This window comes from Sinohyriopsis cumingii, chromosome 18, assembly GCF_028554795.1.
Source record: "Sinohyriopsis cumingii isolate HCF-2022 chromosome 18, ASM2855479v2, whole genome shotgun sequence".
Classification (NCBI taxonomy): domain Eukaryota; kingdom Metazoa; phylum Mollusca; class Bivalvia; order Unionida; family Unionidae; genus Sinohyriopsis; species Sinohyriopsis cumingii.
In genome coordinates this window covers 99,349,073-99,362,752 of record NC_142978.1, presented here as the reverse complement: position 1 = coordinate 99,362,752, position 13,680 = coordinate 99,349,073, and the positions used below count along the sequence as shown (strand labels likewise).

At 35.0% G+C, this 13,680-nt stretch overlaps 1 protein-coding gene across 1 annotated transcript in view; it reads right to left on the bottom strand.

Moving 5' to 3' along the window:
- Positions 1-5,190: 5,190 nt before the first annotated feature.
- LOC149777576 (DNA repair protein XRCC1-like) overlaps positions 5,191-13,680 on the bottom strand; it is a 68,093-nt gene continuing 59,603 nt past the window's right edge. Inside the window, exons 15-16 of the mRNA XM_089942196.1 lie at positions 10,900-10,975; positions 5,191-5,913 (exon numbers count right to left, since the gene is read on the bottom strand). Of these exons, the coding sequence (XP_089798322.1) occupies positions 5,800-5,913; positions 10,900-10,975 (190 nt within the window). The 3' untranslated portion in view covers positions 5,191-5,799. The remainder of the gene's footprint in view (positions 5,914-10,899; positions 10,976-13,680) is intronic.

Here is a 13,680-nt window from a genome sequence, read left to right as displayed (position 1 = left end):
TTCTTAAGTTTCTATCTTTACAAAAAATTGGAGATAAAGTTGGTATGTCGGGGATTTACAAATCCAACTCACAGGACAAAAATTTAGTACAGGCAAGCTCAAGCTTCCAAGGTAAGTACACGCGGGCAAGTAAAACAAACATTTGAGAGGGAGAAAAGGGGCTGTATTTTATTTTTAGTGCTTTATGTTCTAAGTTTTATACCTGCAATCTTGCCACAGTACATGTATTAGTACAATTATTCAGTGTTTTTATGTAACACATTTTTCTGTTATATAATTCATCAGTTTCTTTCATCTATCTTGTGTCATTTCCATCTTTTAGTTGATATGAAGGTCAGTCTTGCATTTTCTCATGCAGATTTAATTTAATATATACTGTTGAAAGCAAGTTCTGACATAAGGAATAAATTCAAATTTGAACTTTTCAGTTACACTTTAATTGTAATATTTGTTATGTATCCAGGAATTGCTGACTTTAAGGTCCTGACCCAGTCTCAGTATATGAGCTTGCAATCCCTTGATAAGATTGTTTTGATGCATCAGGAGGATTGGGTGAAGTGTTAATTGTTAGTAATATTACAATATTTATTTGACAAGTGTGTTGTTGTTGTTGTTGTAGGGTTTAACGCCATTTTTCAGCACACGATAGGCTATACATGGCGGCCAGTATTAATGGTGGAGGAAGAAACTGGGAAAAAACCGGAAAGAACCACCAACCCACGATAAGCTACTGGTGAGCTTTCTCACATACCCCCATTAGCCGAATCTGAGACTCGAACCCACGCAAACAGAGGTGAGATGGCAGTGATCCGTAACGGAGAGCGCTTTAGACCACTCGGCCACTCAGGGCCCCTATTTGACAAGTGTGTTTGTAAATAAAAGGCACTCATCTCTTATGATTCACCACCAAGAGTATTTCATTCAAAGTGACTGATAACTGAAAATGTAGCACCCACAAGCCATGTTTATGATCTGTTGCTTATGTGATAATTGCAGGGGACCATCATATACTTTCTGCTTGGCAAACAACAAATTGATAAAAATAAGTATTCTCAGTCTCAAAAGTCAGCTATTTTGATGCATGCTGCCAATTTTAAGGTGACAAGATGATAACTGTTAAGTAATTGGATAAATGTTCACAGATCTATCAGTTACAAGTATAAATAAATCATTACAAAAAAGTCGAGCTTTCCTTATTATTCATGTAGTTAATGACACGAGTCTGCTGCCTTATCTAGGCCAAAAAAAGGAAACATGATGAAGTTTCTACTTCTAGATGAACCTGTTCTAATTAAAAATGACCAGTAATATGCTAAATAACATGCTGGATTAATGAGTATCCTTGTGGATTAATGAGTATCCTTGTGGATTAATGTGTATTCTTGTGGATTAATGAGTATCCTTGTGGATTAATGAGTATCCTTGTGGATTAATGAGTATTCTTGTGGACTAATGAGTATTCTTGTGGACTAATGAGTATCCTTGGCTAGAATAGTTATTGGATGTTTAATTTTCAGTCCAAGGTCTTTTACCAAAACATATCTTACGTAAATATCTAGCTATATCCCAACCTTTTTCTACCTCCATCTGTCTATATACATGTCTGTCCTTGCTCTGCTAACCATGTCTGCATCCTAACCCTTTCTTATTTACATATTTATCTCCATGTATTATTGGTATGTATATTTGCTGAGAACTATAATTATTGGCATATGGTTTTGAGGTGCCGACAAAGATGAAAAGAAAATGAGTTAAAAATAAATAAAATGCCATTTCCTTAAAACAAACCTATATTTTATTTTTTATCTCATTTTTTTGCACTAGGTGGAATATTTTATTTATCTGCAAATGTGATGATAGCTGGCAAAATCAGTTTGAACCTCTCCACGGTTGGGTATTGATATCACTGTTGCTTATTGCCAAGGCTGCAGAAGTCACCAGCTTCCTAAATTTGATTCAAAATCTTTAGCAGTGTATTTAGAGCTGTGTCACACAAGTGCTTTAGCTATCACAAAAGGTGACATCTTGTTTATTTTTTTCTCGTCATTGGATTCAGCGATTAAATATCTTGGTACATTTCCTTGACTTGCAAGACATTTTTGGTCAAAATCACTGGTCCATTTGAAACTAGGTCTGACACAAATGACTGAAGTCTTGGTTTGTTTTCCCATAATATCAAATTTTAATATTTTGTCACCTGTGCTTTGCTTGGAGTCTAACAAGGAGACAGAGACTTACAATCATTTATTGCATTTCTTATGTTAAGACCACACATCTTGCTGCGGTTGAACCCAATGTATTGTACTGCATGGAAGCAACCACCAGCCTATCCTCTACTAAACTACCATGATCCTTTCCAACAACAATGGGATGCAACTCATAGTAAACGGGTTAGCTCCATTCAGTAGACCTGGACAACATGCACTGAGGATGCATCAGGCCTATTCTACAAACCTGAGTCCACAGGGAGAAATATCTTGTTTGAATAGTCTTGTTTGCTTTTGTTATAACAGAAATAAATACCCTAATTGATTTGGATTACACACTGTATCATCACTTTCATTCAAATCATTGGTTTCCAAGGTAATGCCACTCACCATTTGTACCTGGAATGTGTGCGCACTAATGGACACTACATCAGCATATTGACCAAAGAGAAGAACAGCTCTGACTAGTAAAGATTAAACATCCAGACAGTGGTCCACAGTGAAATTTGCCAAGCTAAGAAAGGACAACTCACTGAAGGTGGAGCTGATAACACCTTATTCTGGTAAGGCTGATGTAAAGAAGAGTTATGAAGCTGGTGTTGAGTCTGCCATCAAATCACAGCTAGTGAGCAAGCTGACAATCTTCCAGTGGGTGTGCGTATGAATGACAGACTAACGCAGAGGAGATTCTCACTGAAAACAAAACATGAAATTATCATCAGCATGTATGCACCAACAATGACCACACCAGATGAGATCAAGGACAAATATTAGAAGGCCTTAAGTGCCATTGACAAACTCGTCATTCTTGGTGACTTACAGCTAGAGCTGGTGCAGATCACCAGACATGTGCAGGCATCGTCAGAAAAAATGGCCCTGGCAAATGCCACAACAAGGGACTCCTACTTAGGAAATGTGCTTAACATGACCTCCTAATCACCAACCTTGACATCTGCCTGCCAAAGCAAAGTCTTGAATGCACCTGTGCTCATAGTACTAAATCAATGACTAAATCCTAATCATGAGAAGACACAGGAGGATGTCTGAGTGATGAATGCAAAAAAAAAGTGCAGAAAGCTGAACTGACCTAAGTTTCATGGTCTCGAAGCTCGATCCAGATTCATCCTAGTAGATAACCATAAGACAAAAAGCACCCAAAAACATCAATGTCTCCAAACTGAAATGGGAGAAGTCTGCTGAATCACCATGGGTATCACATCGATCTAGAAGTCATGCCTGAGAGTCTGTGTGGCTTCAGGAAAGGACAAGGAATGAAAGGACCCATAACGTCAGACCCATTCTCAGTCACCAATTAAGTAAAGCAAACTTATGTTCTCTGCTCTGCTTACAGATGCCCTCTGTGATTGACACTGGGATCAACATCAGATACTGGACTGATGGCATTGTTGCTCGGTCTGAGAAGACTAGTGGCAAAAATACAGACTGCTCATAATTGTGCATATATGCTGACCCTGGAAATATAGATAACACATTAAAATGACCCATGCACAGGCCAACCCACATGTCCAGCTATATTCAAAATCTTGTTATTCCTACTCCATCTGAATGGATAGTCTTGTTCACATGGGGTTTCAGTACTAGGGGTTCAGTTTAGGTGATCTACAATAACAATATATACCATCAGTCAACAAAAAAAACTTTAAAATGTTCAAGCTGAAACCTTGTCTGATAAATAAGCCTCCCTTGCTTCCTCCCAGGTTTTATATTTTCCTAAATTATTCAGCTTATAACAGTTTACCATCTTGTGAACAGCAGTTAAAAACTTCACCTACGTCAGCAGTACATTGCCCACATCAATGACAAAACCAAAAGCCAGAACAACCAAAGCAAGTGCAGCTCTTGGTAGACTACACATAAATGTGTGGGAACAGAGAAACTTCAGTCTGGAAACAAAACTGAAAGTATGCAAAGTTGTGCTGCCAACCCTACTGTATGTACATGAAACCTGGCCAGTAAACAGACACCATGCCCAGAAGCTGCACTATGTTCACATTGGTTGCTGGAAGAAACATGAGGATACGAAGGCAGGACAGGGTCTCAAGAAAAATGAGGTTCTCACACAGGCAGACATTCCAAACATCCACATTCACTTAGGAATCACAGTAGAGATGGGCAGGCCACATCACAAGATGTTCGTTTAGCAACTACCAAAGATTTCAACAGTGTGCTGAATGAGAGAAAGTGATCTCTGGAAGATCAAAAGAAACGCTTCAGAGATTCCTTCAAGTCACTCTTGAAACATCAGGAAGATCTGCACAGTATCATACCATCTGGTGCAATCTCATCCATACTGGAGCCAAGGACTATATGCGAGAAGAATCCAAAGGCAGCACAGAAGTGTGAGCAGCATAATTCTCAGAATGAAACATATCCTTTATTAATCAAGCAGTCCCATGTGATATCGCCTTTCTAGTGTGCCGCAGTCAGTTCAGAGCACAAATGCTTGATCTGCGCTCATGTGTTCATATAAACCAAACAAGTTAGTGATGTCATGGTCATCTTTAAACTCAAAGGATGAACAGCAACATCTGGCTTCAAGCCACAGCCACGTACCTCCAAGTTGATAAACAGCAGATTTTCTTAAAGAATTGTGGCTCTTTTATTAATTCTGAATATGGAAATATAAGAAGTCAAACATTATATCTTCAAATAAGCAAATATGTTAAACAATTAGGAATTAATTATTGTTTTAAAAATTAATCAGGTCTGTTGGCAGATTGTGTTATTTTGAATCCCATAGTTTGTAACTGTCTTTAAATTACACACTGAATCCCATAGTTTGTAATTGACTTTAAATTACCCATAGTTTGTAATTGACTTTAAATTACACATTGAATCCCATAGTTTGCAATTGACTTTAAATTACACATTGAATCCCATAGTTTGTAATTGACTTTAAATTACACATTTAATGGACAAGTAGAGGAAAAAAGGGGGAAAAAGGAGCCATGCAAAAAAAATATTCTCAGAAAAGATCATTTAATTATAGGTAAAAAAAATCTCTTTGTGCATTTAATACAAACAAGTCTTGATAAAAGGTCATTAATAAAAAGTATATCAACAGAATTTGTGCACTTAATCAGCAGTTAAAACATGCGCCTTGACAAAATAAATAACTTTTTGAAATCTGCATATAGCTGAATGGTTTTTTTTTTCATTGTCCACAGAAAACAAAGTATGTGTAACAAAAATTCGTCACATAATTTCATACTTTTTCATAATTCACTCTTTTTTCGCCTTCAAGAATCTTCTTCAGTTTTTTTCAGTGTAATGTTCAGAATATAAAAAATTATGTCATTTAACCTACATTTATATAAAAGTACATTGGCATATATGCATTCTTCTAAATAAATGCAATGTTATACATTTCTGACATGCATGTTCCATTAGTTGATCATTAACATGAAACTCTGCCACTGCAAATATCTTCTAACAATGAAACAAACTGGTACAATGAATGTCATTAAAAAATGAGTAAAAGCAGTTTTTACTGACGCAGACTTCCTTAGTTGGCCAAGAAGAGTATGCTTAGGCCCATACGTATGGAACAACAGCTATTGAATTCTTTTTGCTAGGTACCAGGGACTATTATGTATGGCTGGTATGGCATTAACTTGCTCTTTTCATGGCACATGTAGATCCACTTGGATTTAACAAATATCAAACTGGGATTATCTGACAAAGCCTGAAAGAGAGACAAATCATAACACTAAATCATTTAATTTTTTATGGTAACATTTTGCAAAAAACAATAAAGGCAGTTTTGTAGTATAAAATTGTTGTGAATAATAATCGGCATGACTGTATCCTGTGTTTACAGTGAAATTAATTATCATGGGTTTACAAAAAATAATATGGGTGCTTATGACTGTGCAATGGGGAAGGAGATCCCTTTTGAAATATTAAAAACAAAAATTCAATTAAAAAAATACACAAAATCCACAGCATAAATAACAATTAATTCAGTGTTTCAATCTTTCAAATTTAGCACAACAAAATTATGTTCACTAAAACTGGTATTTATTGCCAGCAAAAATGTTTCTCTTGTCAACTACACATTTACTTTACAGCCTGAAATGCCATTATTGTTACCTCATTACATCTTTATTAAAACAACACTTGTTATATTTAAATTATAAAACTGGGAACTCTGGGTAAGATTAAAATATGAATAATTAGAACCTAACAAGCATCCCCCAAAGAAACCATGGTTCCCACACTTTTTAAAGATAAATTTCCAGGTAATTTCCAGGGTTTTTCCAGGATAAAATTAATTTTTTCAAGGTTCACATATGACTGTTACTGAATGGAATTAAAGAACATTTTAGATTATAAAACATGCATTTTCTCAATCTAAAGATGTTTCTCTTTCAAAACTCTCCAAAACATCCAAGTCAGAAAAGATGATCATGTACAAAACAAAACAAGTTTGCTTATATTCCTAAAACTTCAAAATTTATTTTGCTTACCTACATTATGTTGCTAAGTGGGAACAACATAATGAACATATATTAGTTTTGTTTCCTTTCAAACCTATTTTTATTAAGAATTCTATAGCAATATATATATATATATATATATATATATATATATATATATATATATATATATATATATATATATGCATCTTATAGAAAGTAAACATTTCCTATTACAGTATTAAAAAAATGCAAATAATTAGAATCTTGTCTTGTTACGAAATTAGTTTAACCCTGAATTTATCTGTGCCAATAAAATCCCAAACAAGATTTTTCAAACAACCTAAACTCCTTAAGACGATCTGTTTAAAAATCCATCATTTAAAAAACATTTTCAAAAGGGTTGAATTAAATTTTGACAAAAGAAATTCAAAATTATCTACTGTTGTATAAACAAGGACTGAATTTTCTGTAAAATCATCTTGTCTTCTTGTAATTTGTTAAACCAGTCCCCAAACCTGTATTGATACAGGGGCTCATATTGGTTTTTAATATATAATACAAGGGATGATAATTTCTCATTTCAGCTCTGAGATTCAACAATGTGGACTACAAATTTGGCTTTAAACAAATAACAGTCCATTTTCTAATCCAGGTTTCCTACAAATATTCCCATCCCATTTTTCATATTTGGACATTTAGGTTGGGGTATAGGGTCATTGCAATTGCATATAAAAAAATTTGAATTTTCCACCACTGTGCGGTAGTGACATATGGTAGTCGCTTATCAGCGGGCCAAGAAAATTTAAATTTATGTTTTAAAGATATATATCTGCTTGAAATAAATAGGAAAATGATTTATTTTCTCAGAAATGTCAAGTATTATAATCGTGATGTCTTTAATCCGCTGACAGACTAGTCAAAACTATGGCATAGATGAAACCTGACCCAGTACTCGCCATTTGCATTACTAGTCACACAACTTCACAAATCTCAAATGACGACGTGATATCAACAACAAACTGCTTTTTAATGTTGTTGCACAGAAATTCAATTATATTAAAGTCAGATACTTTTTGTAAAAACCAGCAATCTGGCCAGTCAGAGTTATTAAGCTGAGAGTACATGTCAACGTGGTAGTCACGTGATACAACAAAACTCCAGAAGTTATTCTCGGAATATATAAATATGGAAAATTTTGTATTAGTTTTTGTATCTTTATTACAACCAGTATACAAGTTTCATTTAATATTTGTTGATTTTTTTTTCTCTACAACATTTGAAAATGTGGGTTGTTAGATTTGTGTACTCATGTTACTAGCAATGCAAATCACAAGTACCAGGTCACATTTCATCAACGCCATAGTTTTATCTTGGCCTTTCAGCATAATGATTTTAATACTCACAATTTCTGAGAAAATAAGTAATTTTCACATCGATTTTCAATTTCATGCATGTATCACTCGATTAAACAATGTTTAAAGTTTGCTAGGCAATCCGGTAAGCAGCTACTCTTTGCCACTACCATGTTGGCCTCTTGTGATGCTGGACTAGTTTTCAAAGCTTACAGGTAAGGAAAGATACAGATATCGAGCTGACTTTGAAAATAAATGGCTACTAGACGAATCTAATCTACTGAGCATTTGGATTGACTCAGCATATGTTTATTGCAAGCACCCAAATGATCCATACTGCACCCACCAAATATTCTGGTTAGAACTCAATAAATTTAACTCACAATCAGTTTAGTTATGACTCAATTACATGATTGTTTTGGGCATAAAGTGGTGGTGGAAAATTCCCAGGTTTTTCCTGACTTTCATCAATATTTATGAAATTCAAGGACTTTACATGGTTGGGAAAAAAATTATTATTTCTCCCAACTTTTTACCGATTTCTCTGTAGCGTGGGAACCCTGAGGAACTGATCTCTACTAGCCAAAACAAATTTCTACAATATTCGACATAAGACCATGTCTTTATTTAAACTCCTCAGCATTGAAACCATCTCTGATATTTTCAACCAATCGCAGCCATGCTGAATGTAAGATAGACACCATTTTCATTCAGGACCAACTAGACATCATTAGAAATCTTTCTGTGAAAACCCCACGTGAATATGACCATCCAATCAGAAGAAATAGCGATAAAAAAGTTCGAAACACTTGCCATGATAGTCATACTGGATTTCAGATCAGCACCATTTTCATTTAGGTACCAAATAAATATCATAAGACGTTTTTTGGTGAAAACCCTGTATCACTATAATCATCCATCCAGTCATAAGATTATGATGATGGTTGCCTGGGTAGCCATAATGAATGTAAGATTAGCACCATTTTCATTTTTAACCAGCTATACATCAGAAAGTCTTTTGGTGAAAACCCATTTTGATATAAACATCCATCCAGGGGAAATAGTGATAACAAATTTTTCAAGCTGACTGCCATGTTGATCATACTAGAGGTCAGATTGGCACCAATTTTTATTTAGGTCCAACTCAACATCATAAGAAAACGTGCGAGAATTCAGTGTTGATATGAATTTCTCTTCAGGAGGAGTAATGATAATATTGTAGTGGCCATATTTATGTCCAAATGGCAACATTTGTATTTAGGTCCAACTAGACCATGGATTAATGTCCAAATGGCAACATTTGTATTTAGTTTCAACTAGACCATGAATTAATGTCCAAATGGCAACATTTGTATTTAGGTCCAACTAGACCATGGATTAATGTCCAAATGGCAACATTTGTATTTAGGTCCAACTAGACCATGGATTAATGTCCAAATGGCAACATTTGTATTTAGGTCCAACTAGACCATGGATTAATGTCCAAATGGCAACATTTGTATTTAGGTCCAACTAGACCATGGATTAATGTCCAAATGGCAACATTTGTATTTAGGTCCAGCTAGACCATGGGATAATGTCCAAATGGCAACATTTGTATTTAGGTCCAACTAGACCATGGATTAATGTCCAAATGGCAACATTTGTATTTAGGTCCAACTAGACCATGGGATAATGTCCAAATGACAACATTTGTATTGAGGTCCAACTAGACCATGGATTAATGTCCAAATGACAACATTTGTATTTAGGTCCAACTCAACCATGGATTAATGTCCAAATGGCAACATTTGTATTTAGGTCCCACTAGACCATGGATTAATGTCCAAATGGCAACATTTGTATTTAGGTCCAACTCAACCATGGATTAATGTCCAAATGGCAACATTTGTATTTAGGTCCAACTAGACCATGGATTAATGTCCAAATGGCAACATTTGTATTTAGTTTCAACTAGACCATGGATTAATGTCCAAATGGCAACATTTGTATTTAGTTTCAACTAGACCATGGATTAATGTCCAAATGGCAACATTTGTATTTAGGTCCAACTAGACCATGGATTAATGTCCAAATGGCAACATTTGTATTTAGTTTCAACTAGTCCATGGATTAATGTCCAAATGGCAACATTTGTATTTAGGTCCAACTAGACCATGGATTAATGTCCAAATGGCAACATTTGTATTTAGTTTCAACTAGACCATGGATTAATGTCCAAATGGCAACATTTGTATTTAGTTTCAACTAGACCATGGATTAATGTCCAAATGGCAACATTTGTATTTAGTTTCAACTAGTCCATGGATTAATGTCCAAATGGCAACATTTGTATTTAGGTCCAACTAGACCATGGATTAATGTCCAAATGGCAACATTTGTATTTAGTTTCAACTAGACCATGGATTAATGTCCAAATGGCAACATTTGTATTTAGGTCCCACTAGACCATGGATGAATGTATAACCAACTAATGGGTACTAATTGGTGGGTGGACAAGGGACAACAGGCCATCCCGCAAGCTCTTCCTATCTATGACCAGTAGAACTAAAAATGGTTTACAGATACAAACGACAACCTGCTGCAAACTTGGGCCTTGTTTTACAAAGTTAAACTCAAGCACACACATAAACACAGAGTAGGCCTAACCTGAAAGCATGTGGTGATACATTTTTTAAACAAAAAACTTACAGATCAATATATGTTAAAACTTTACAAGAAAACAAATAGAAATAGCCTGTATTAAGTAGTTGTTAATTAAGACTTTGAATATAAAGTTATACAACTGCATGCAGATCATCTGGTGACAACCAATTAAAATTTAAAATGGATAAGTCCAAAGTACATATTGTTTTTTCAGTATGTCTCAGATTACATGACTTGATAGCGATCTTTTACCTCATCAAAGTTATGATCCCATGCTGAATTTGCAATAACATAGTGCACCTTGTCATTCATGTACTCCTCCACTTCCCTGAAAAACATAAACTTTCATCAACAGAGGCTCAGGATCTATGTTATTTGTGCTATTGATTACTCCTAACAGTAGAAATGTGTAAATTTGAATGAAATCCAATAATACTTAGAAAAGCTATGCTGCAAAAATAAATTTAATGAGTTCAAACATTTAGAAGGGGGCTACAATTCCTTTAAATGATACTGTGGAATGATTTAAATCAATTCAACCATGGTCTCATCAATATAAAACTGCATGCCTAATTTGTTTGAAATCAAACAATCTTTGCTAAAGTTATGCAGTGGAAATCAAAGTAAGCAGAGCAGGGGCCAGAACTACTCTCAATGATGACAGAGGAATGAAAATGAAACTCTCATCAATACAAGGCTCTTTACTGAATCTGGTTGAAATTGAACTATTCCCAGTAAAGTTATCTTACCGAACAAAACTGTTACAAACATATTTATTAGCAAAGATCACAATGATGTCAATTTACTTACCACGTATGATGAAAATCTGTCGGGAAATGCAGCCCAAAGTTATGCTGCAGAAACCAAAATCAGACAGGCAATTAAGGGCCATAATTCTGCAACTTTTGTCACAAAAAGCAGCAAGTCAAACTCATTCAAGATCTAATCAATATTTGGGATTGAATGCCAAATTTGGTTTGAAATCTAACAATCTTTAGTAAAATTACACTGTGGAAATCAAAATTAGTTGGATGGGAAAAATAAAAGACCTGTAAATGATGCTATGGAAATCAAACTCCATTTCTTGAAAAATGATGCTGTTAAAATCAAAATTCATGAAAAGAGGTAATCGGGGGCCATAACACTTGTGACAATGTCACTGAACAATGAAAATCAATGTCATTTAAAGTCTCATGAATAAAACCTGCAAGCCTTGGTTGAAATATTACAAACTTTCATAATGTTATGTTGCAGAAAACAAAGAGGCTGGATAATCAGGAGGCCATAACTCCTGTAAATGTCACATAAACCAGGAGAATCATACTTTTTAATGGACTTGGCAATCCTGTGGTAAAGCAGGGTTGCTGAAATGAAATCCAACTAATCCAAGTACACTTATCTTGCAGAAGTCAAACTGACAGTCAAATTTATTTAAGTTGTAAAGAACGTAACTTCACATAACAAGTGTGATCAAAATCTGTTCAGAAATATGATCTCAAGGATGGTAACAAACACAGCAAGTTAAAAGCCAGATCCCTTAATACACAATTATATTGCTCACAATAGTATTTTTTAACATATTCTAGCTTATACAGAAAAGTCATCTTATAAATACAAAGTCTCTCTTATAAATACAAAATCTCATTATAAATACAAAGTCATAATTAATAATTCAGAACTTGTGCCACTCTTAATTGGAGTTGTTTGAGATCTTGATGTAGAAGCCTACATACCAAGTTTAATCGAAATCTGTCCAGAAATACATCCTCTAGTATGGCAACAAGCCCAGCCAAAAGACGTGTACACTGATGTTGCATATAATCTAACTCACCTGAGTTCCTGGTGATCTAAGTGTATGTACCAAGTTCGATTCAAATCTGCTCATAAACAGTCTCTGAGTGGTAACAAGGTCAAAAAAATAAAATGTCAGGTAACTTCAATAATATGCACAAATGTCACTCAAAATTTAAACTCAAAATACACTTTAATGATGTGAATGTAATAATATATACCAAGTTTTAAGAAAATGAGGTTCAACAAGGGATGAGGATCAAGTAAACAAAATGTAAATGACATCTACCTTATATATTTAACCAAATGATTTACACTCTAAATGCATTTTAAGCAAGCCTCAGCTCATAAAAATAACAGCTATCAGAAGAATAAATGATGTCCCGACCAATCACTGCTATTACACACCAGCATAACAGCCAAAGATTGCTATTACAAACCAGCAAAACCTTACCGTAATGACTGTGTCTTGCCATGAGTTGATCTGCATAAACCAAGTCAAAATCTAAACTATATTTGACCTGAGGCTTGAATTTTTAGACCCAGGAAATGAAAGCTCTCCATGCTATTCTGCTCTGTGTGTGTGTGTGTGTGTGTGTGTGTGTGTGTGTGTGTGTGTGTGTGTAACATAAATTACAATTTCAGTGCTAGAAACTTTGACCAATGAGAACTGATAAGAAGCTGCCACTGCCCAAGATTAGCATACCTCTTTTGTGTGATAAAAACAGAACCTCTGTAACTTGAGTAAGTAGGCAGAAACCAAGACTGAAATTTCATGTCCAATGACTTTAACCTTTGATCTATCAACTGCAGACTGCAGCAATAAAGCTAATAAAAACTAGGTTTAGGAAACTATAGGAAAGTGGACCTTTCATGTGGAACCCAATATGACAATTTTAGCTCATCTGATCATGACCTTTTGAACTCTGGACCCAAGGATCAATGGCAGGTGTCTCTGACCAAATGTTGGCTACCTATAAAGTTTGATGAAAATTGGATCCAGGAAACAGGGCCAATTTCAGCATAAACAAAAGTGGTAAAAGTTGTCTGACCACCTATGTGGAACTCAGACCAGACCTTAGATTGAGCGACTAAAGCCAAATCCCATCCATATAACATTTACTACTGGAGTATATGTGCATCCTCTACCAGGTTTTAATGTAACTGCATCAAGGACAAGGAGTGTGTCTCCATATCAGGATCTGGTCAGCATTAACAAAGAAACACATTTTGCTCCAAAAT